The sequence below is a fragment of the Chlorocebus sabaeus genome, chromosome 1 (genome assembly GCF_047675955.1).
Source record: "Chlorocebus sabaeus isolate Y175 chromosome 1, mChlSab1.0.hap1, whole genome shotgun sequence".
NCBI classification, from domain to species: Eukaryota; Metazoa; Chordata; class Mammalia; order Primates; family Cercopithecidae; genus Chlorocebus; species Chlorocebus sabaeus.
In genome coordinates, this window is record NC_132904.1 from 128,056,050 (window position 1) to 128,082,083 (window position 26,034).

The 26,034-nt window shown below is 43.5% G+C and overlaps 1 protein-coding gene across 3 annotated transcripts in view; it reads right to left on the reverse strand.

Moving 5' to 3' along the window:
• Window positions 1-1,963: 1,963 nt before the first annotated feature.
• The window catches only part of OPCML (opioid binding protein/cell adhesion molecule like), a 1,159,273-nt gene continuing 1,135,202 nt past the window's right edge, over window positions 1,964-26,034 (reverse strand). For all 3 annotated transcript variants that reach the window (XM_008021558.3, XM_008021557.3, XM_008021556.3), the window contains one exon: window positions 1,964-10,561. In XM_008021558.3, coding sequence (XP_008019749.1) covers window positions 10,461-10,561 — 101 coding nt within the window. In that variant the 3' untranslated portion in view covers window positions 1,964-10,460. The remainder of the gene's footprint in view (window positions 10,562-26,034) is intronic.

Below are 26,034 nucleotides of genomic sequence, written 5' to 3' on the forward strand. Positions count from 1 at the left end.
TCATAAGCTCATAGGAACACAGTCAGTACATGGTAGAATCAGAATTTCAACTTGGTTCTCCCTGACCTGAAAGACCATGCCACTTGCTTCCTGAGCAACACACACAGATAGACCTGATTCACATGGCTGTGTACTGGATGTGAGCTGACAGGGCCACCTGGATGCAGTCAGACACTGTGGCTTCCTGCTGAGATTCAGTCTCCTCTAGTTTTAGGAGAACCTCTCTGGGATCATTGAAGAAAAAAATGGAACAATTTAATGTATATCTCAATCCTAAAGTCATTCAAATGAAATGCATCACTCTTAATCAGAGGTAGGCTCTCTGATGAGGTTTGAAAGCTTAAAAACCTTTCTGGAATTTGTTAGCAAGCAAGTGAGCATCAAACTGTGTGATGAAAATACAAAGAGGACTTGCATCACTGTAATATTACAGGCAAATTGGGAGAAAAATCCACCCTCATTTGAACACACTCAGTGGTCAGCTATTCTCACAGAAGCCAGTGAACAATGGCTTGGCCCTTTGTGTGAGGCCTGGAAAGTGCTAAATTTCATCTAGGCAGTGGGACAGCTGTGCCAGTTTCCCCCTTCCCCATTTACAGCATCTGTTACTTCTTTACCGCCTAATCAGAGAACCGCTCTCTACTCTTCTATCACAACAAGCAGTTAAAAAAAAAAAAAAAACAGTACCTTTTTAAGACAAAATCAAGATACAGAGGAAATGGAGGACGATAAATGAATTGCAGATGGATGATCCAAGGAGCTAGAGTTCCTCTGGAATTAAAGTGGGAGGCAGAGAAAGGAAATCAGGCATCCCTTGTGCATGGCAGTGGATATAATTAGATGACTTAGGAAAATGCTGATAGTGCTTAAACATCTCCACCTGGAGGTTCTACAGATACTTAAAACTGGATATATCAAAAATTGGATGGAACCTCACCATTCTCTTAAGTTTTGAGAATCATAGGATAGTACCATCTCCATCCAGTTGACTGAATTGGAAACCCTGTATATTCCCCATATTCTACGTGCTCCATCACCCCATACCTCCAGGCCCTCCCATCAAAGCTACCCCAGAAAATCACCCCAACTCGCCTGCTTTTTCTAATTCCTTCTTATCATTTCTGTCCTGAATGATTTCAGTGACTCCTCACATGTTTTCCCCTTGCCAGTACAACCAATGCCCAGTTAGTCCCTGTTGCTGTCTGGCTGATCTTTCTAAATTGCAAGACCAATTTAGCTGCTCTTTTTATTAAATCCTTCAACGTCTTCCTTAGTTTTTTAGGACAAGTCCCAGTATATCAGCATTCCCCATAGAGGTTTTTAGGGTCTAGACCTCGTCTCCTGCCATGCACCTCTGCCTGCACCCATCATGGGGTAATCTGTACTTGCAGTTTCCTTACCATGCTGTGCTTCTCTCGAGCCCCTACGTGCTCTTTGAGGATGTCCTTCTGTCCACAGTCACTTGCTCCTCTCCCGCTTCCTTTCCCTGGCTAGGTCCTTCTGCTCCCTGAAGGCTCAGCTGGGACCTCTCGTCTTCTGGAAGACCTTCAGCCCTCATTCTGGGTTAAGTAGCTTCTACTGGGCTCCTCAAGCCCTTGATTAAAAACTACCATGTGCTGTGCTTTGGAATCTGGGCTGGGACTTTCTGGAAGATATACACTCTGTCTCTCAATTTGAATCCTCAGTACCCATCATATCTTGGCTATCTGATATATGTTTCTTAGATTAAAAATGTAGTTCTACTCTTTTGCTTCAACACTCCTTTGGAATTCTACCAGAAACTTTATTGCTGCCACTTTCCAACCTTGTGTTCTTGAATAATCCAAGACTCAGAAATGTGTTTCTCCATTTTGAACTTCAACAAAGAAATTACATATAAATTATAATTTTTAATTTTTTCAATGAAGCAAGCACAGTTGAATTATATCTTCAAAAGACTCAGGAAAATGATGACATAAAAGAACGCTGAGAGAAGAACAGGAGAAAAAAACCACAAATGTTTACTTTGCAAGTAACTGTTATATCCTGGGACTATGCTAAACACCCTTACTTATTTGTATCTAGTAATGGAATAATTCTCACAGCTATTCTTCTGAGGTGAGTATTATTACCAATGTTTTATTAAAGATGAGACTGAAGTTCAGAAAAGGTAAGAAATTGGTCTGAGACAACATAACAGGTGATTTGCGAGGTCAAGTTTTCTGAAACAAGCCAGTTGGTTGGAGAACTCATGGTAAAGGCAAGGCAGTATGTCATACTGGAGAGAGGAATTCATGGAGAGGTAAAACTATGACTATTTTTATCTTTGAAACAATAGACACTGTGGGACACTGACATGCAAATGATCCAGGTATTTCATCCTACATCACAGAGTGTTAGTCTTCTCTGGAGAAGCCTAGTCTTGAGGGTTTATTCAGCAAGTCCACACTTAAGCTCTGCCTGCCCCTCCATGCCTCTGCAGCGGCACACGTCCCCAGGCAGAGCTTCTCTTTCCCTCATCAGCAAGGCTCATGGTGTTAGATCTAGTGAAAGGTGATATGCACAGTAATCCTATGTGGGACTGAGACTTTATAACCAGCTTCCTAGCCAGCTTTGACATTATAGGTATCGCTTCCTCCTCTCCAGCAGGTCTGTGTTAGCCTATCATCAACTGCACAGTGTGGTCCTTTGGCCACTTGTAGTTTTAACTGCCTTCACGGTACTCATTCATTTAACAAATGCTATTCACTCCATTGATAAATTATTGAATGCTGAATGTGTATGATCCTGTAACCCAATAATTTTTGTAGTAATATATCTGTGCACCATGTCTGCAGCTTATGTTAGCTGTTTACATTCCAGCGTTTTATCCCCGCAGAAGAAATGGGGGAAAGTGAGAATGTCTCCTAATCATCTCACAATATTTGCTCTGCACTTTGCAGTCATTTCTTCATATCTCTGTCATAATACTTGCCATACTCAACTGTAATTTATCTTCTTATACAGCAGTTTTTAGATCTTAAATGTGAACTCCTCAAGGGGAGTTCCTGACTAAATGTGATGCATGAATAATGAATAAATGGGGAAATATAAGGGAAAGAAAAATAAGATATCTCAATGACTGGATGAACATATTAAAAGAAGGTAGCATCACTTCTAACTTGACGTTTGGTTTTCAAAACTGATCATAATAGCGTTTGGCCTCAACTAGCACGCCCTGTGAATTTTTCTCAAAGTGAATAATTAATTCAACAGCAAATTAAATTGTGGGGAAAGAAGGAGGTCAGTTGCCAGTTGAGGCCCCTCCTGTCTGTTTCTTCAGTTATTTGTTATGTTCATTGCATGACTACAATCCTAGTGTTACACCTTCTCATCCGGGTATTTCCACTCCACTCCCAACTTCACATGCTCTTCCTACTTAATACACCTTGATAGGGAGAGGAATGCCCTTAATATATCTCCAGAGGCGCTTCTGTATATGTAGGATTTTCATAGGGCAAAGATAAAAATGCATCCAATCATTTAGCTGCCATGCTTACGAGTCACTAGATAAAGCTTCCCTTGTGGAATAGAGAGATAACAACCAAGATTTTCATTACCTTGAAGTGGGTTGGCAAACAGGTGGGTCCGCTAAAGGCTAGCTGGAGCATGCCTGTTGGACGGACTGACAGCTGGTCTAAATAAATAGATGAGAGAGAAACAGTCTCACTTTAAGGAGGTGCATGAGTATAGAGATGGAAAAAGGTTTAGATAAATGGGAAAATAATATGTGAATGGATAGTTGAGTAGTTAGCCGATGGGAGAATAAATTGGTTCATGGATGATAGATGGAGCTGAGTGGCTAAATGGAGTGAGAGACTGATAGCAGATGGATGGGTAAATGTTGTGGTATGAACAGGAGCAAGAAAGGGTCAGGTGCAAATAGGAACAGGATGATGAAAAGGAAGGAAAAAAGGCAACAAGAAAGGGAGTACTAAAGGTACTGAGATGGATAAGGGAACTGAAATTTCATTTTCTTGATGAATCGTAATTTTACAATGAGCCAGAGGAAACTGGAAACTCCCAATTACTGATGCCTGGCATTTACTTGCCATTGCAATTTACAAACAGCATGCGTCCAGTCTATCAACTTATCTGTGTTCCATTCCCTGTAGGGGAGACTGAGTCATGAAAAGATTAGCTCTTGTCCATATAGGAAACCAACAAGAATATAAGACTCATAACTTTAGCTCAGGGACTTTGCCAGAGAAGCTACGTGTGCTGTGAAATTAATGAAATAATTTTAATTCACTTTCTACTCAGTTATGGAATCATAATCAGTCATTGTCCCTAAGCTTTATTTGAGGATAGTCTTAAGAAATCTCGCAGTTGCAAAATAAACCAAATAGTGGCCAAATATTTTGGAATCAGTGTACACTAAGTGGTGTAATTAAATTCCCCAATGATACAGATGAGAGAACAAAGGCTTAGAAAGTCACTTACCAGTCTAAGATCTCACACCTAGTTAACGGCAGAACTGGGAAGGCTTAATTGATATACAAATGGCTAATGAGAAGCTGAGGTGTAAAAATAAGTTAATACTCATTTCTTTAGAAAGGCAGATAGATATGTGATGGAGAAAGAGGAGGTGGGGTTTTATTGGAAGAGAAAGGTGTTTTAGAAATGGCAACCAGAAGAAAGCAGCCGCTCCTCTGGGGTTCTTTCTCATGCTAGTCCACAAGAAGCCTCAGCTGAATGAAGCCTAACCCAAGTAAAACCTAAGATGCATAAACCTTTATCTAATGGCACACACTTAAGACTCAATGTACATCCTCGACCCCGTGTCTTCTCATACTTACCCTTGTCAACGTGGTGTGTACTTCAAGAAATCAAGCAACAGGAACTTAGGGACTCAAATGCCCAAACTGGGCAGTATCTGGTCACCCCTATTTTTCTGACACTTCTCTTCTGCTTTTGTTTTAGCCTACACCAATAAACAATTTAGACTTTGAGGATGCAGCTACATTTTATATTGTTTGTAAATAGCATAGATATTTGATATACAAATGTGATATGGACAGTGCTAAGGCTGCTTTCTATAGTGTATGCGAGAGAGAGAAGAAGAGAGAGAGGTAGGGGGTGCAGCTCCAGGCTTTCTGAGTGCGTCTACTCTTCAAGGCCAAAAACACACATGAGGGAGAAGCACGGCTCGCTTCATATTTTTCCCGTCCTGGATATCAATGAGATGTCCTAATAAACAGCCCCCCAAAAGTTACAAATTTCTCGAACTTTATTGATACACTGCACAATCACAACCATCTCGTATTCATCCTGAATTAGAAAAGGTTACAACTACAATGCAACATGCACAAAATTCAGGTAGTATATTCACCCTTAATACAATTATTGACAGAAATCAAGTCTTCACTGATTTTTTGAAGGAAAAAATAAGAAAGAAAATAAAAGAAAAAAGAACTCTAGAAGGCTGACAAAGTCATACTCTTGTATCATGTGATAAATTTTTAAAGCATTTGAACATATTTTTGAAGGATAATTGTGAGAATGGGCACACCCATTGTCTGACACAGCTATAACGGCACCATTGATAAGTCATATTTTTTTTTTTTAAATCTAAAGGACTCTGAACTTGACAGATACATTTTCGTACACCCACACATTCCTCACAACTGCACTTTACATGTCACGAAAATTTCCCAATGATTAAAAATGCTCCCTTTAACTAATACAAGGGCAGTTTGTATTATATAGCATTGTTATTATTGATAGCTTTATAATCTGCCAAATAACATAGAACGTAGCCTCAAAAGGATGGTCGAGGGTTCGCAATCTTTCTTTCTCCACCCAGTGGTGTGGAGCAACTCTGTGCCTTAAAAAGGGCACCATTGAAAGAAACAAAAAGAAATCTCTTTCAAAATGCTGGAAATTAGGCTTCGCTGACTACTTTCAGGATAAAGACAATTGCGTCTAATGAAGTCCACTCAACATTTCTTTGGACTCTAAGTATTCTGCACCTGAAGGCTAAATTGAACTAGCTCAGCTCTATCTTTGTTGCCACATCTTTAATTACAAATCTATTTCTTCTTCCTTTCATTTACTTCTCTTAAGTAAGAAATGTGGGAAATGAGACTGGCATTTTTATTTGTTTGCATTTGGTGATCATTAGGCATTCTCCTCATAGGGTCTTTTTTTGAAAATGTTTCCTTCCTACTACACACCTGTGAAGTTTTACTCTACACCTGTGAAGTGCTCAAACTTATTTGTCTTCAAGTAAAAAGACAGGGAAGCTCTGAATAATAGGAGGGGCGGCAATTGGGTGTAAGAGTTTCCAGGATAAGGTCATGTGCAAAATGAAAACAAAAGATTCTTGCTGTTGGAGAGAAAGAAAATAAATGCATTTTTCCAAAAAGAAAAACCTTATGCTGCTTCCCTTAATTCCAAAGGGATTAACATTTGCTTTCGTGTGTGTATTGTTCTGTTTCATTTCGGGCTGGTTTTAGGTAATGCATAGCCAGTTTTTCTTTCTCAAAATCAAAGTCAGTACGAAATTGAGGAAAGATGCCCCACCACCAGATCTTACCTCATCTTAAGCCACTCCTCCCCTCCTTCTACTATGGGCTGGCGACAGCCAACCAACACTTGAATATTCAATGTACAGCCACTCCTGATGCAGCCACAGGGATAAGCTCTCGTCGGGGTTGCCTGCCCACTTTGGGGTTCTCTGCTTTTCTCATGGGATGGTTCTCTCAGCATAAATAGAATTTGCTGACTCCTCTTTGTTGAAGGCAAATTGAGTGAATTGATGCAGAAACAGATCCTGAAACCCAGCCTGTTTTGAAGTTGCTAGAGTCCCAGAATATTCTTCTCACCCAGGTTTTGAGAACAAACTGCCCAATCTGTGAAATGTATCATCTAGTAAGAAGCATGGATGTAAGAAGAAAGAGGCTTGGGCCTCTTTGTGCCACAAAACCTTACCTTTTCTTCTGTTCGGTGGAGCACAATTGCAGCAGAACAGCCATGTGCAGTACTCTGCATAAAACCTGTGTATGTTTTCACAACCACTTCTCTATATCTTCCCCCTCCCCGAATTAAAGCAAGAACAAGAAAAAACTAAACACACTTGTTTAGACTTGCAGTTGACTGTATCAGGCACTTGACATTAAACTACTGAAAAACAAGCTTGGCCGGAGCCTTAACACAAGCACTTTCATTGGGATTACTTTGGTGGAAGTGCATATGAACTCTGTTTTGGGAAGGGGAAGGGTTTCAGAGTCCCTACATTGCTTATTCCTCTCACCTAATCTCCTAACAAGCCTTATTTGGCTTCCTTTTCATGTGGAAAACCTGCAAGAGATATACTTGCTCAGACTTGTATGTTTTGTCCTGCCTTGCCCCCACCCCATGCCCACTGCTGGCACCCTGAACAAATCTAGCCTGTAGGCCTTCTCCATGTACTCTCCATATGTGAAATTGGAAAAGTGTGGATATTGTCTTGTGTAAGCATTTGTTGTTCTATATGCTTCAAAATGATGGGTGACAGCCACTGTCCCATGAAGCCATCCCCACTAAAGAAACACAAAAACACAGAAGCAGAAATATGTCTGTTGTGAAGAAGTCATTTTCACTCCCAGTGAGTACCCCAGTTGCCTTGGGTTGTATTTACTTTGTTGTCTTTACCCCAGACAGATGAGGATCGACTGTAGCATTTTTCTCCCTCTGAAATGTGGCTGGGATAGGTACCCACTAGAGGGGCATCTTAGTATCCTGTGGAAGGGGGAACAGTAGGGTTCTATAGTGACCCTGGAGCCAGCCTTTTTGGGTTGAGAGGTTCTGATGATCTTGGCCAAAAGAGCATGAACAGTTTCCTGTAGAACAAGTCTTGGAGTGAGGAATAGGTCCAGCTTGTCCATTTCAAGTACTATGTTCTCCAAGACTTTCCACTCTTCACAGCCTTCACATTTATTCCACTCCAAAGTAACAAATTTATAATTAGTAGCATGCTCAGATGACACATTTGATTCTCATACACTATCTGACACCAACTCAACTCCGGATGCTGAAGGTGGTGACAGATCTGAAATATCTATGTGCAACCTTGAATTCTGTTTTGTGCCTGTTCATGATCATCCCTGGAAATGGCAATCAATGTGCCAGTCCTGGCACATCATTTATGGTTCCCGAATCTGGCTCCTGGCAGCTCACTAGGAAATGCAGATGTCTGTTTACAGCTGGAAAATGTAACATTAATTTCACTCACACCAGCTCTACCTCTTAAGACAGTGCTTAGCATTTAGTGTGCCAAGATCGCCTATGTATGTATGTATATATGTATAGCTATCTCTGTGTATGTTTCCCCATGGCAGAGGTCACACTCATGTGCCTTGATGGACAAAAGCAAAGAGGGCACTGATACTGGAGGAAGAAGACCAGTTAAGCATTAAGGGCACAGAATTCTATGGTGCTCATATTTTTTATTTTTTAGACTGAGGACCTGAAAAGGTTTTCCAACTGAGGCAGGGCAGGTCTGCGATTGATGCTGCATTCTCATCCTCTCTGGGGGTCAGTCCCTGCAGCACACCTGTGCGGTCTGCAATGCCTTTATTTGGAATCCCAGGCAACCTTGCTGGATGAGTCCTTCTTGTCCCAGGAGACAAGGCAGCAAAGGTGGGTCAGCTCTTGTTTGTATGCTGGGTCTGCTTTGAACCTGAAGAGCTGGTGAAGTTCTTCCCCAAAGCCACTGGAGAAGCAGCCTGCATCAGAGGAAACTGTGTCACTGACACTTTCTCCCTTCTGTTTGCAGTGTTGTGTTAATCAAGTGCTTGAAAATTAAGTCAGTTGCTCAAGTGCCCTCAGCTTAGAAGAGCTTCCTGAAACAAATACCAGAGTTGTCAATACACCCGCCATGTAATTGGCCTCCATCAGCTTTTTACTGGGTAGTTTTCAAACAGATTAAACCAGAACTGGAGCAGAAAGGAGACTCCAGCCGCAGTCATCCCACTCGGGCGGGTGGACTCTTCACTTTGCATTGCAGAGACACATGTGGTTTTTTCCTCTCATGTTCTTGCTGTTAAGGAAAGCCAGCCATAGGTTCCTGACACGTACTTTCTTGAAGGGTTGAGAGAAGCATAAAGGCTGGCACCTTTGTCCTTCAAGTGCAAAAGGAAAACCACAGTGCTAATCAAGACTCTTCTAGGCTGATCTGCTTCCCAAGAAGATGTTTTAGAAAACACAGGCTCTCCCAGGAATAGTGAGTGACTGACCATTAGCTTGCTACTTGGCCCATCTGTTAGTGTCTCCTTTGGGTGGATAGGATACCAGATTTTAAAGAGTCCACAACACAGGGTATTGCTTTTTTATGTTGTTAGCCTGTGAGATCGCTGGCTTTCACAGAAGTTGATAGATAATTTTGAAGATGCTAATGTCTGCTGATGGTGTATACATGAATACAGTGGGAGAGATACGATATGATTAGAGATTAATATGGGGATGAATTGATAGTGAGTAGTAGGGAGAGAAATAGAAAGGAGTGTTAGACAATTACATTGATATATTGATAAACAGTAAATAGATTGCTAGAGAGGAAGACAAGTGGGTAGGTAATTGGATGGTGAGATAAATCAGACATTTGAGTAGATGGGTAACTGTATGATTACTTTGATAGACAGCTTGATAAAACCTAAATAAATCAGCCACCTATCAATCACTTTTATGAGTTGAACTTCTCTTTTTAAAAGAGAAGTACTATCTTCAAAATGCCTCCCCCTTTTTTGGTCACTTGACTTGCAAAATTTAGTGTTAGGTTGCAAGCACAGCCCCAAACTTCAAATCCCTGCAGATGGTGGAAGAAATGAGTAGGGCAGAGGGGCTACAGAAGATGGCACAATCATCTGTATTGAAATATATAGATATGGATATAGTAGGACAGTGTCCCAGAAAGAAAAGATGTGAACCCTAATGGAATTAGATAATAATTAACATGGATGGGGGGATATGTACATTGTCATTAGGAAAATAATCATAGATAATAGGACACTTGGATGTAGCTCTTGCTGTGCACTATGTTATGAGTCAAGTTGTGTCTTCAGGGTGTTTATTGTGAGGCTCAATTTTTGCCCAAATGAAACTTACGTTTTGGTGTGTGTGGCAGGGGATGTTGGTGGGGATGATGATGAGGAGAGAAGCAGAGGAAAGGGAAGGGTCAAGGTAGCAGGAACAGACCCCATTTTTGGACACACCAATGAATGATTATCCTACATGTGGTAGAACCCTGCCCACCCCGCCCCCAACCCCACTCATTCAAGCTGGAAATAAAAGCAAACAAACAAACAAACAAACGAACAAAAACAGGAAGAAAATAAATCTAGAAGAAGAACAGAAAAAAACAAACAACAAAAAGAAGCCCAAGCTGGTTTGCTCTCCGCAGTGTAGATTAAAGTCTGTGATATGGAGAAGCAGGTGTTGCTCAGAGGACCTAGGATTTCTTATCAAAACTTGATGAAGAAGTGGGCTAAGAGGGTCCCTGATAGCCAGAGACAAGCCAGTGCTCTGGAGGCCGAGTTTACACCATCAATGACTGCTCCAGGCCCTGTGTAGGAGAGAGAGAGACAGAACCATTAGCATACATCCAAGGACACCATAGTTCTTCCCTGACAAGCAAATACACATACATGCTTCCCACCTTCCACCCTTCCGCTGACCATTCCGAGTCTAGACAAAGGAAAATGCCCATTGGGAGTATTTAGGAACTCAAAGGGGCAAGCTGTTGGGATGCCTTGACCAGTGCAGCCTGCTCCGAAAGACTATGCTTAAAAAGTAAATAGGCGAAGCTCAGCCTAGTCATTGAGGCCCGTGGGCCCAAAGGTTAGGGCAACACATGGAAAGGCAGACCTGCTGGCTGTTTTCTAAGCAGTGCCTCTAACTGTGTGCTATACTTGGAGAGTGTCCAGTACAGACAATGAGTCAGGGGGCACAGGGCCAGAGAGACAAGGAGCAGGTGGTGGGGTAGGAGCAGGTGGTGGGGTAGGAAGGGGAGAGGGATGGAGACATAAGTCCAAGTGTTGATGTAGCAGACTCGTCAACCTCAATGCATGCAACCTAGGTGTTGTGGAGGCTCCTCCTGCAGCAGCTGAGGAAGGAAGAAAAATCATCCCCACGGGTTTTAAAGACTGGAATTAGGCTTGTCCCAGCAGACAGTGCTGCCTCGCTAAAGGCCTTGAAGCAGATCAACACACCCAAAACAGATTGCTCCTGAAGAGTCCACCCAAGGGGCTCTCCCTTGATTTTTTTTCTACCTTCTCTCTCTCTCTGGCCCTTTCCTGTATCCCCAGTAAATCATTCAAGGTCCACTGGAAATAAGTCCACAGTATCATGAGTGCTGTTCTTTTCCTCTCATCTTCCATGGCTCAAGAAGACAAATCACATGAATTGGTATTATCCCAGCCTGCTGCAAGGGCAGATGTATCTAACTTGGCCCAGGTGTTCCTCCATCACCTTTATCAGCAAGTGCATAGGGTGGTAGGCAAGACCAGGAGCCAGCAGTAAGTGTATCTCAGAAAAAGCAAAATCTATTATTACCAAGGGATTAAAGCCATTGAGAGTCATTTCTATAAAACTGGTGAAGAAGCAAAGGAGAGCCGAAGGAGACAGGACACCTCTTCTACCATCTCAAGCCAGGACTTCACAGCTTCTTTGAGAAGCAAATTGGCCTGCTGGAAATAAGCTGAGGTACAGCAGAACCTCTTTAGACAGGACCAGTTCATTTGGCTTGTCTGTCAACCTTATGGTGAGGATCCATGCCTTGCCCAGGAGGGACTGATGGGAAGATTTTACTTTGGGAAATTCAGGTCTCTCACTTCAGCAATGAGTATACAACTGTTCCTCTCCACTAATCTTAACATGAATACCTTTTATTTCTACTTATTATGCACTAAAAGTCATATTTGCTTGATAGCTTGAAGTCTGACTCATATTACCCTGCATTTTTGTCAGAGAATATTCACAAAAAAGGGCGGGATCCAGGTTCTAGCGACATGTTAATGTCCCAGAGGAGGCTCCATAGATATTGATAGAAGATAGCCTGACTGTGGGGCCTCCAGCAATCCTGGCACACATCCCAAGAAATCCTACTGGCCTGCAGAATGCACTCAGCTAGAAATGCTCAGGTTGAAGCTCAAGGTAATTCTCTGCATATTGTCTTTGCAAAAGATGAGTGATTTAGATTTTTAAATAAGTTTATTTACATTTTTAAATAAAAATATGTACATAAAGATAATTTTAAAGAAACATATGGGCAGATTCATAAAGCATGTATGTTTCTTCAAAATTGTCTTTTTGTTTATATTTTTCTTGAAAAGTATTTTCATGACGTATATGGTGTATGTACTAGACTAGTTATGTCTGTGTATATGTATATACATATATATGTCTTTGTCGAATTTATTATTTTGAACTTAAAAAACAATTGAAGCCCTGATATGCTCCACTGCAGACAGATAGAACTCTTGAGTGTAGGGCTCATTCTCTCCAAGTTCTACCAGTGAACTGAAACATTCCTGTGGATACCATGCCGTCAGCACAAGGTTGAATATAGCTAAAGCAAAGAGGAGTGGGGCAATACACACAGAAAGAAGAGCATGGAAGAGTGGGGCTCAGAGAGAGAAGGAGGCAGAATAGCAAAGGGAAGTGAGTGTTTCTGGTGGTGAGCAGTAGTTGCCATCAGATGCTTGGTGCTTACTGGGTGGAGGTTTACAGCCATATTCAGCTTCTGTTGAGTGTTCCCAAGAGTGGAAATGCAAGGGGGACTTAGCAGATATGTAGGCTGCTCAGCCTGCTTAGGGCCATGATGACAACATACATTCGCACTGTGCTCTCCACGTGGCAAGCATGATTCTAGATGCTAAACATATAATCAGTCATTTAATCATCACACCAACCCTACGAGCTATGTGCTACTGTCATTCCCACTTTACAAATAGGAAAGCTGGGAACAGAGCAGTTAGACATCTTACCTATGGCCACACAACGTATACACTGTGAGCTGTATTAGAACCAAGTCACTGTCCTCAGAATCTACGCCCATAATTGTTACAAGTCTACTTCTTCTCTGTAGAAAATGACCATTTGCGCAGGTTTTCCAGGGACCACAATATCATGGTGTGAGAGAAACAATGGACGGGGAATACAGTGTCTCTGTGTGAATGTGCTGAACCCTAGCTGAGTGATGGTCCCTCTCCGGGCTTTGCTTCTCACATTGCAAATTGAGAAGAGATGGGGTTTGATGACCTGTGAGGTCCTTCTTCTATTAGCTCTCTGAGTTATTACATGAATGGAAATTCTGCATCCAGGTGTTAGGAGAGATAGTTGGTGAGTAGCCAGACAGCCTTCTTCAGTTGAAAGAAAACCATCAACATGCGCCTTTTGCACTTCAGAATTCCATCTCCCCTGAGACTGCAAGAGGGCACCAAACACTCTAGACCCTAAAGTTTCCCTTTTGCAGCCCCATTTTCTATGTGGCTTCAGGGAGTTTTATTCTTCAGCAGGTGTGATGAGCACCTGCTTTGTCGTATCAAATGCCGTAGCAATTTATTGCCTAAGTGCCTTTGGTCAATTGGTGTATGAGAAACGGCTGGGCTATTGTGGCCAGAGAATGAATTTAATCCACTATGATACAGAGTGAAGCTAGCATCACTTTCCTCCTACAGATCCTGGGCACATTGGAGACTTGTCATCTGGGCCAAATGCCAATGCGGTGAGGGCTCTGCCGGAGGGCTCTCCAGCTGTGTTTGGAGCGGGTACATCTATGTACCACTCTCTGGACTGGAAGAGTGTGAGACAAAAGCCATGGGCAATGAACTCATTCTTTAATTGCATCTTTGCAGTAGCCCTGTGTAACTGGAAATGAGGAAAAGAAAGTTTCTGGGTTAGTTCTCTCCCACCAGGCTTCTGTATGCTACAGTTGCTCACCTAACTTGGCCAAATGCTTTTCTGCTTTAATATAAAAGTGATGGGTTGCTGCAATTCAAGTAATTTGGTGTGGTCCCATGGCCTCGGGGCTCACATTTGTTCCCACGGGTTACCATGAGGCTGTTGTAAATGTTAGCTCAGCAAAGCTACAGAGCCACCTGTGTGACGGGGAGGACGCGGTTCTGAGGGAACTCTTCAGGCTGAGCTCAGCAGTGGTAGCACTGAAGCTTGCATACAGGGCTTCAGAGTCAGGTTGAGTACAGTTTTCCTAGAGTATGGCCTTAGCCAGTAACAGCTGCATGGACTTCTCCAGGTACTTGGTACCCAAAACAATATGATTTTGAATTTCAATACACAGGATCAGAAACCCAAATGTTTGTGTTTATTCATGTATTGGTAAAAATTGGAAGAAAGGTGATTCTTCTCTAAAACCTAGAATCCCAGCTTTGGAAATGAGAGGCAGATTTTTTTTTCTTTTCTTTTTTTTTTTTTTTTTTTTTTGAGACGGAGTCTTGCTCTGTCGCCCAGGCTGGAGTGCAGTGGCTCGATCCTGGCTTACTGCAAGCTCCACCTCCCAGGTTCAAGCCATTCTCCTGCCTCAGTCGCCCAAGTAGCTGGGACTACAGGTGCCCACCGCCACACCTGACTCATTTTTTGTGTTTTTAGTGGAGACGGGGTTTCACCGTGTTAGCCAGGATGGTCTCGATCTCCTGACCTCGTGATCCGCCCACCTTGGCCTCTCAAAGTGCTGGGATTACAAACATGAGCCACGGCGCCTGGCTGAGAGGCAGATTTTTAATGGCATGTTCTATTCCAGAAAACTGATGCTAAAATACACCCGGATGAAAGCCCAGGGGTTTGGAAGAAAGGCGAAGGAGCAGACTTACTAGAAGCATCACTGAGAAAACATCCCTAGGGACCTCAGGAACCGTTCTCTACGCTCCCCCAGGGTAAGGTCGCTCACCGCGCACTGGCAACGTCGGAGTTGGACCAATTTGGGTTTAAATTCTGACCCTGTGGGTTGCCAGCTCTGTGATCTTAGGCAAGATACTTTCTGTTTTCTCACTGAAAATAGGCGTGATGACGCTGAGTTTGCAGGATTGGTTGAAGGATGAATGTAATCAGTACAGTGCCTGGTACAAAGTAGTCATGTGATCATGGTAACTGCTGTTGGAACACGGCTCGCACACCTTCCCTTTCCCTTTCTTAGTGGAGACGAATACTAGCTTGTTTAGATCGTTCCAAAATACGTTGAACCTGGGGTGAGGTATTGGTAGGGGAGTGAGTAAAGAGGTGAGATAGCTTAAAGTTGGAGTGTTTGCAGCTGAGAGAGATCACTGGCTGTGAGGGCTGTGGAGGATGTGGGGCATTGAGCAGGGCACTGGGATCCAGCCACAGCCAAGCTTCCTGGCTACATCAAAGGGTAATGTGTCCATCCCGCAATGGAGACGGGCCCCAAGCCAGCCCTGGAAAAGTTGCAGTCTTTCACTCGACATACATGAATTGATGCCTGCCATGCACTAGGCTCTGCTTTCAGAAAGAAAGACAGACACAGTCTCTACCTTCAAAAAGCACAAACTTTAGGAGGAGCTAGCGTATCCTCTGTCCTTGACTAAATAAATAAACAAATAAACAGACAAATTTTTTTTTAAACCATCACAGATTCTGGGAAGAAAGCCATTTGGAACAAATAACCCTAAATCCCTTTCATCTCAGGAACATCCTGCCTGTTGGATAGTCTTAAGAGGATTGATTTTAAGAGTTCGAACTGAATTTGAATTCTGGCTTTGCTACCCACCAGCAGGAAGACTTTGGACAAGACCACCGACTTCTCTGAAACAGTTTCTTTTATGTATAAAATGTGGAAGGGGTAGTTCTATCTACCCTTGCAGGGTCACTCTGAGAATAAGTTAAGATGGTGTCGGCAATCATCAAGTACAGAGTAAAGGATGATGAAATACTAGGCCAGCTGGAATTAAGGCAAGAATTGCTAATCCATAAAACGGCATCTTGTGTGGGGTTCTGCTTTTAAAGAAAGAGGTATTCTGGAGTTCTAGCTTCTCAAAGGTTACTCTCCAACACCAGCTGAAAGCAACCTTGGCTCCTCCTCGTAACTGGGTGACCTTGTCCCTTCTGGAAAGGCCTGAAGTGGCTGCTAACCACAGGTAAAAGCTTCCTAACGAATGCCAGCTATTCTGAGGAAGTGTATTCAGCAGCCCAGTACTTTCTGTGGGCAAATGCCACATTTAAGGACTCTTTCTCTATTTATGGTTAACAATGATTCAATTGAACTAGAATGGCTGCTACAAATATCAGGCTTAATTAAATATTTTCAGGGATAAATGGAAAGTGAGAACATGTAATTATGCCCTTTACCATTATTCCAGCACCTCCTCCTTCACCCTTTTTAAGGTTAAAAATTAATGGCTTCTTCATGCCTGAAGTTAAGCATCTTTAAAAATACAAGCTGAAATGAAGATGCCAAGCCACAAAATAAACTGTGAGTGACAACACAGTGACAACAACAAAATACTTTGGAGACAGGTATACAGACAAATAAGATTTCCTTCAGAATACAGAAAGAATAGAGACCAGACATGGTTAAGAGACAAGTTTCAGAAATGGCAAAGGGATCCATTTGTGTGGCCATTATGGCCACAGCAGGTCCATGCGGCTACAAGGGGAGCTCAGCAGGGGCAAGACACATAACAACAACAACAACAACAAAATGAACAAACAAAAATTCTACTTTTGAGAAGCTACTTATCTTGGTAAATTGTTAGGTTTGTGCAAAAGTCATCATGGTTTTTGCTATCACTTTTAACGGCAAAAAACGTGATGACTTTTGTATCAACCTAATAAATATACTGAACATTACATTTTTTGTTTGTTTATTTGTTTGTTTTTTAGAGAGTGTGATCTCGGCTCACTGCAACCTCTGCCTTTCAGGTTCAAGTGATTCTGCTGCCTCAGCCTCCCAAGTAGCTGGAATTATGGGCATGCACCAGCACATCTGGCTAATTTTTATATTTTTATAGAGATGGGGTTTTACCATATTGCCAATGCTGTTCTTGAACTGCTAGCCTCAAGTGACCCACTCGCCTCAGCCTCCCAAAATGCTGGAATTACAGGCGTGAGCCACCACACCGAAAATCTAATGGCCTAAACATTAGATTTTTAAGAAGAAAATTTGGTTGAAGGCTTAAAACAGAATAAAGCCACACCTACCACATAAGAACTGGGAACTTCAAGCCTGGCCATCCTGGCACAAAGGTTTTACTGCAGCATTCAGGGGTAGCTCAACACCCTCTTGAGTGGCAGGTGTTGACAATCACAGTACCCAAACTCAGCACAGAGCTCTCAGAAAAAAATAGAAGCTTCCTGCTGAGATCTTGCCTCATGAGAGATTTTGAAGCTTAAAAATGTAGTGCACATAACAAGCCATGAAGGTATTGGAATGTGTCACTGGTTTTCCTTTCCATGATTGTAATGAAAATATGACATCGATCTCCAGCAACCATAAACTATATAGCTGAAATTCTACTAAAATGGCAGATGGTAGGGTGATCACACTAAAAAAGAAAAGAAAAGAAAAAAGCCCATAGGCAAGTTGAGCTTGTTGATAGCACAGTGAGATTAATGAAATATCTGAAGTCTAAGAAGATACGGTTTTGTTCTGAAATTTGGATAGGTTTTGTAAGTATGATTATGAACTGTGTGACCTTCCTAATGAGGAACCAAAAGGATAATGATGTTCTTGGTGATTAAAAGAGGAGCGAAGAAATCTAATTAGATGATGTATGTGTTACACTTGTTGGTGAAACATACAGCTATTTTTAGAGGCACTGGCTGATGAAGGCGCACCACTTCCCTTCAAAGGGAACTTTTCCTCCATTGAGTTTAATTACAGCGGCAAACGTGGCACCGTATTGTTTCACAAGTAAGATCAACCAACAAGGCTCTGCAGCACAACTAAGACCAGTTGATAAAGAGGCAACCATCTTTGTTCTGTTCTCCTTAACACACCCTGTTTTGTGCTTACCACAAAAACAAAAGCTTAAGAAGTTAATATCAGAAGTTAATTCAAATCTGTCAGCTCATCACAAACCTGAAAGAGACAAGACTTGAGTCGATGTTGAACCATAAGCTCTGTGTCTGTGCTGACATCAGCACACCCTGAACGCTCAGTGTTAAATTCTAAATGCTTAGGCTAATAGCCAGATGTCAATGATTCAGAGCGAGGAGGGCGGGGTACGAGTCAATGACAAGAAACCTCATCAAGAATGAAATGGGAAATGTCTGCAGTTTTTTTCTAATATGTTGACATTTTGCAGGTTGGGGGAAAATACAAATGATTACGCTGCTGTCATCAGCCAAAAGCAATGGTGTTTCTCTCTGACTCATTCCCTTCCCACCTGGATTTAAATTGTGGATTTGAAAAATAAAAACCATACACGTTATCAGCAGGAAACGGACAAATATGTGCAGCTTTTGATGTCTCTGCAAGAAGATATCATGTGATGAACATCTTCCTAAACAGAGAATTGGAATATGTGGTATAGCCTCCTTCAGAAAGGAGATCTGGGATGGGGGGACCCTAAATTTCAAATTAGATTTGGAACATACAGGAGGCTGGAATGCAAGGGAAAATCAGAAAAACAGTGATTTGGCTTCCCTGAGGGGAGGGGACTGCAAGTTCTCTTGGGTATTTGGCTTTTCTTTGGTTAGTGAAAGGTATGAAACTGTATAGAGGCTATAACCCATGCCCTCACTGACTGGAAGATATATTTATTCAACAAACAGTTACTGGGCAACAATCACTGGAAGATGTAGTGTTACATCCTCTAAGTGCAGAAAAAGATACAAACAAAATATAAGCCTAGGGGTAAGCCACTATGAGAGCCCAAAAATGAGGGATTCATTCTTCAGTGGAGCTCACAAATGCTTTACATATGGGGCGTCATTGAGCAGAGCCCAGAAAGCATGCACTCCTCAGACACAGAAGAGGGCACAAGCCTGCTTCTGTGACCCTCCAGCACACTGGGAGACACAGTATATGGGTTTGAAAGAAACAGGGGATCAAGTCAGACAGACCTAGGTACAAAACCTGCTGTTGTCCCTTGCCTCTTCCGTCCATGCTGGAATCCCTCCTACCTGGGGGAATTTAGTAACATCATTTGTTCTTGAGCTCTAGGCTCTTCTTCTGTCCAGTAAAAAATATAACAGTATCTATCTCAAAGGCTTCTTAGGTGTCTAAAGCCATGTGTGGCTGACACTTGATAGCTGGCAGCTTCTTTATTCCTGAAGCATGGCCATTCTTATATTTTATTGTAACTGCCTATTTACTTGTTTGTGCAAGATCAGAAATTCTGTTTCTCCTTGTACCTCAGTCCTTGTATAATTCCTGGCATACAGTAGACACTAAACAAATATTTGTTGACTGGATGGATGGATGGATGGATGGATGGAGAGTGGCAACATCATGATGTCTAATGGGATCTGGGACACACAGGCCCAGCCTGGTGGATGCAGGGAAGGTCACAGGTGGAGTGCTGGGGACACTTGAAGTGATAAGGCTATGCTGACCTCACAGTGAGAACAGCCTTAGCGTTAAGCTGTTTTGGGAGGCAGAAGGTTTCAGCAATCGAAATGACAAGTTCATTCTGAGTTTTGGAAATGTCACTTGGCCCTGCTGTGGCAAACCAATAGGAGTCGGATTGCCAAAGAAAGACGAGAGAACGAGTGAGAGGATATCACAATTGTCCACGTGTGACACATGCCACAATGTGAGTGATAATGGAGATGGAGAAGTCAGAGGAAAGGCCATTTGGTGGGACTTGTTGGCTAACAGATGTGAGGAGTGAGGGAGAGGAGAAAGTCAAAAATGACCACAGAGATTCTGGAGAGTGTGCAGGGAAGAGTGAGGCACACACAGAGTGTTCCCGGGGCAGAAAGGCTGCCTTTGAGACCCCTGAGGAATATTCAGAGAGAGGGAGTGGCTTGCAGCTCAGAATTCAGGACAGAACTAAAGACACAAATTCAGGAATTAGCAGACTGTTGTTCAGAGGCCAACAATCTTTGGTGTGCATAAGATTCCCTGGGAGAGTCTCTTAAAAAGTGCATTCTCAGGACCTTCCCTAGAGATTTTGATTGAATGACTCTGGGGCAAGGCTCACATATCTGCATTTTTAAAGCATCCAGAATAAGGCTGATGCAGGCCAAAAAATACCTCACCGTTGGGTACTTGAAGGTACAGCAGAGCCCTTCCCCTCTCACCATAGGCCGACCCCTGGGAGGACCGATAGGACAGGTGCTGGAGGAGCTAGACACAGACTGAAGAAGGTAAGAAGACAGGCACCACCCAATTACATCACAGAAGCCAGAAGTGGGGCATTGCGAGGTGAGACGGGGTCTGACACTGAGAGGAGGTCAGGTGTTAGAGTGAGACAGGTCATGGTAGCTGAGGCATAAAGAGGTTTGAGAAAGTGGGGATACAACACGAGTTCTCCCTCCCAGAGGCCTGTGGTTGGAGGGAAGCAAAAGCACAGGTGCGGCATGGAGGTCGCACTGAAGAGAAGCTCAGTCTTTGTGCTCCTCTCCATGTCCCAGCTGGAGCCGCCTGGGGATAGGTGTAGTTGTGAGGATGCCCTGATACAGAACGAGAAGACAGAGGAGGAAGAGGAGGGAGGTGGGGGATAAGGCAGCAGCACTGAGGGCTCTGCCCATGGTGGGGTGGTTTCCCATGAGAAGGAGGTCAGCAAAAGGCAGAGGGTGAGAGCCGCTGCCTGGTGCAGGCTCTGGCTGAAGGAAGTCCGGCTCAGCCAGTCTGATATGTATATTTATTCTAGAAGAATGGCCACTAGCAACAGAAAATAGAGATTCTGCCCTCATGGCTCCCAGGAGCCGCCGAGGCAGGCTGGAGTCACAGCTGCTCCAAGAGGGCTCAGGCTTGGCCTGAGGAGGAAACTCTGTGCACAGATGTTGCCTTAACTGGAGCGTTTGCCTTTTTCACTTGCAATGACAGGATTCCTGTGAGTTGTCCCTGTGCCCTACACTTAACTCTTAATGTAACTGATTTGTGTTGCTGCAATTTCACAGATAAAATGTGAGAAATTTGTTTTTCTCTCTGCAGTCTCCCCCCTCTGGCTTGGCTTTGTTTGCGTTCTCTGTCCTTTTCCCCTACCAGTTCCAGTCATCCAGCCGTTTACATGCCTCATTAAGCACGTCGCACTCTCTGCAGTGCCGGATGTAATCAAGTCCAGAATCTTCCTTCTCTGCACACTAAGGACAGGATGGGGGGATGGGGCTTCTTGCTCAAGGCCCAGAGGGAGCAAAGGGGGTTGGCGAACTGAGAGAAAGTGAGTGACCTCCACAAGGGACAGAGCTGTGGTCAGCAAGCTGAACCCTGTCCACCCCTGCTGTTCATAGGCCTGGCAAGGTTTCAAGGTGCCAAGGGGCTCCCTGTGGGCCTTCCAATGGCTGCACCCACTCAGTAAAGCTAACCAATGCTTGGAGCAAGCTGCTTTGCAAAGGTTGCCCATGGTTATGGTTGATAGCTTTTGGAGACCTGTTCCTTGCCCTTTGTTCCCATTGTTTCCCAAATTCAGCACTGACACTTAGAAAACTGAAAGTAACCTGGGAGTTCATCTTGCTCGGCTTTTATGTTTTATGCATGACTTAAGAACAGACAGCGTCACAGTTTGTCTGTATCAGAGTCAGGACTGGAGCCCCGTGTTGCTTACTGCTAGTGTTGACCTCCTCTCCGTATCGGGCCACTTTTCCAGCACCTGCAGTTGCCTGGGGCTAAGGGAAGTGGGTGGTCTAAAATGTGCCTGTGAGTTGGCGCTCTGCCTAGGTGACCACTCTGTCCTTGTGGCTCTGTGTGGGGAAAGCAACTGGCATGATGAAGAAGAAGGATTTCATATCGGTGCCAACAGTTGATTCATCTTGGACAATCACCTACCATGTGGTCACTCACACATTTCTAGTCATTTCAGGTTTCAAACCACTCACCAACCCATTGTCTCCAGTTTTTGTCCTCTGCATTCTTTCAAAATTGCTTGTATCCTATTTTCCTTTGCTCTTTGCTTGTAGGTATGGACTATATAAAAGATGTAGTGTGAGAGAGGCACGCTGTGAGGGGATCACAGGGGCAGAGTCAAAGAGGGCTCTCGGAAAACAGACTGACCGTCTGTGAGAGAAAATACAAATGCACGCCTGCAGATGGGGACTGTGTGTTGGGGAAGTATGAGTATATGGGTTGCAAATGTAAAAATTGTCCTTTACAGGAATTGGTTCAGAAGTAGATAGAAGAAAGGAGAATTTGATGTGGGACTTGGGTCCAAGCAAACTAACAGCTGATATGAGGCTCCATTTGGAAAGTCACCATGTCCATGATGGGTTGCCAGGTCTTTGAGCCGGACTGCAATAGGAGCAAAGCACTCCGGCGTGGGACTGGGGGGACATCGGCTCAAATCCCAGCACAAGCACTGGCAAGCCAGGGTGTTTTCAGTTATCTGCCTAACCTCAGAATTTCCTCAAGTGTTAAATCAGGATAAATATAGTACTTACTTCATAGAGTCACTAAGGGTGATAAAAAAGGAAAAGCACTTAGTCTAGCGCCCTGTACACACTAAATGGTTGGTAATAATTAGGCATAATTACGGGGGCATTGAGGACTAGGAAGAGCATCCCTGGCCAGGAGAAAGAGCAGGTCAACCGGACACTATCTGTCTGATCTTGTGCTGAAACTATTGCCACACAGTCATAGGATCAGAGAATTGTGCCTTGTAGGGACCACAAAAACCAAACATCTTATCCAAAATGCCTTCACTGATTAAAAATATAAAAAGACCCACTGAGACTGACCTTCCCAAAGCCATTCAGCCAGTGAGCAGCATAGGGTGAGACACACACCCCTTCCTCTATGCCATGGCATTTTAATTCCTGACAGCTAAATTGTTGCTGTGACCAATACATTCTTTCCACCCCACATACATTCACACATTCATTTGTTCCACAAAGTTTTCCTGATGAGCTACTGTGTTTAGATCCTTGTATAAGGTCCTGGGGATTAAGCCAGGTATGGCCCCTATTTTCATGGAGCTTACAGGCTGAAGAGGAAGAAATACTTTAAACAAACCAATTTTGAAATATTAAACAAAAACAAAATTACAACTAGAAGATAAAGTCTGTAGAAACAAGGAATCTATCTGTTGAGTCACTGCTGTCTCCTGATCACATAGAACAGTGCTTGGCTTGTAACAAGTCCTAAATGCATGTTTGTTAAATGAATGCTAGGCAATGCCCTGTGTGAGTGCAGCAGTCAAAGGCACAGAATGAGTGGATGCAGAATGGGGAACTGGCCTGGTCAGAGAGGTCAGGAAAGGCTTCCTTCAGGAAGGAATGCTGAAGGCAAGTGTGTGCAACAGGATGAAGTGAGATAGGGTGGGTTATAGGGATCATGAATGCTGGAGAGGAAGGGCACGGGGGACTTTGGAGGAGAGAAAAGAAGTCCAGTTGAGCAGTGACTCTGGCAGGCATATGAAGGGAAGAGGTGATAGCATGGACCATGTCACCATAAACGTTGGCAGGTACCAGTAGGAACACATTCAGTGAGTCATGCCACTTTGAGTGACAGTATTCAGTGAGTCATGCCACTTTGAGTGACAGTATTCAGTGAGTCATGCCACTTTGATGAACATTGTCTTATTGACAATTCATTGTGGCACTCTCATGTCCGTAGGTCAGAAAATATCATCCTACGGTTGTAAACTCAGACCTACGGTTTTTGTTTGTGGTCAAATCCACACGTCTAAACATAGAATTTATGGGATTCTTAATGTATACAATCTTATTTAATCCTGTCACCAGTCTTTTGAAGCAGGCATTAATATCCCAATAGCATATATGAGGGAAGGAAGGCTCAGCAAGTTTAAGTGAACTGGGATGTGAAGGCTGAATTGGAATGTAAATGTCTGCCTGTGCTATGGGCTGAATTGCATCCCTCTGCTACCAAATGTCTGTGTTGATGCTGTAACTCCCAGTATGTCTGTATTTGGAGGTGGCACCTATACAGAAGTAATTAAGGTTAAATGAGGTCATAAAGGTGGTGCCCTGATCCAATATAGTTAGTGTCCTTATCAGAAGAGACACCCGAAAGCTCCCTCTCTCTCTTTCTCTATGAGAATTCAGAGCAGAAACCATGTGAGGACACAGCAGCTGTCTACAAGCCACGAGGTGAGTTCTCATTAGAGCCGCCTGGGCAGAAACCCGCATCTTGGACTTCTAGCCTCCAGGACTGTGAGATAATAAATGTCTGTTGTTTAAGCCTTTCCATCTGTGGTATTTTGTTATGGCAACGCAAGCCAACTAAGACAGTTTTGGCATACACCGGCTGTTGCTAGCAGCTCTGAAACACCCCTTTCTTAGTTAATGGCAGAGAGAGACAAGAAGGGCCATTGGGTTGCCAGTCCTGTGCCCTTCTCTGCATCATACTCCCTGCCACTGCAATCCCACCAACCATGGGGATAATGGCAGGTCATGGCAGGGAAGCGACTCAATCACACCCTATCCTCTCAGTTTTGTTAAGACCAAGGCATGGGTGTCCCTGGTTACTGGGGCGCGGGCAGGACTATACGTCTGTGAGTGCCGTGGATCAAGAGCTGTGGGCAGTGATAGTTGAAGAGCTTATTTCAGGTCTAGAAAATTCAAATGTCAGCCAGGTGTGGTGGCTCACGCCTGTAATCCCAGCACTTTGGGAGGCCGGGACGGGCAGATCACGAGGTCAGGAGATCAAGAACATCCTGGCTAACACAGTGAAACCCTGTCTCTACTGAAAATACAAAAAATTAGCCGGGCGTGGTGGCGGGTGCCTGTAGTCCCAGCTACTCCGGAGGCTGAGGCAGGAGAATGGCGTGAACCCAGGAGGCGGAGCTTGCAGTGAGCTGAGATCGCGCCACTGAACTCCAGCCTGGGTGACAGAGCGAGACTCCGTCTCAAAAAAAAAAAAAAGAAAGAAAATTCAAACGTCATCTCTTTGCATGTGACTGAGACTGACATGTTAGAACGGTAGGGTTGAATGTCTTTCAGTTCTGGAAGCATAGCTGAGCACCAGCTACTGCTTCTTCTAAATGCCTCAGCAACTGTGTAAGAGTGTGTGTGTGTGCATGCATGCGTGTGTGTTTCTCTTTGCTGACGCTCTGGGCAAATGCTCCAATACCTAATGCAGGCTCCATTTCTAGGTCTCATCCAGTACCTATTCATTATTTAAGTGGCCTTCAGTGTTACCCAAGCTCTTTAGTTCTCCTTTCACTTATCTGTAAAATGGGGTTAATAACCTGCTTTGCACAGCATTGACATGATGCCTAGAAACCAGTATACATTTGGTAAATAGCAGATATTATCATTATGAATAATGATCCCAAGTACTTTTATTTTAAAATAAAGTTTTAAAAACTAAACCATTAGCCCTGCTTGCCTTGGGCTAAAAGAATAAAACATTCATAGTAGGGTGACGTCCCCATGGAGACAGTTATCTATTAATCCAGTTGGTCTCTGGGCTGGGTTGCTCTTGGTGCTGCTGTGTGCAGAAACAGCAGAATAAGCATCCTCTTCAAACGTGACCAAGTATAAGGTTATTGTTTTGGGGGCAAAAACCCCTTCCCCTGAAACCCATAAATCTATTCCACAGAGTGCATGTGAAAGCCATCATATTCTACATGCTTTTTATCTAAACTGTGTAAACCAAGCCCCTTGAGGTCTATCTACCTCAGAGACATAAATTACAGAGGCGAAGCAGGCAAGCCTATCTTTGAAGTAGGCTAAAACTCAAAGGCATAGGCATTCAGGCAGGCAGAGGTAGGAAGGAACATGCTGTACCCACCTGCCACTGCTGATGAGGGGCTTATTTCTAAGACACACACAGCACAATGCACACACAATGCAGAGAGAAAACAAAAGACATAGATCACACATTTCAGATGGTTGGTGGACCAAGTTTAGTTAATGTCAGAGCTGAAAACTTGTGTCTGAGGTGCACGTGGAAACGTGGATACCTCTCTTCATCCTTCATCCTCTCATCCTACTCATCGGATG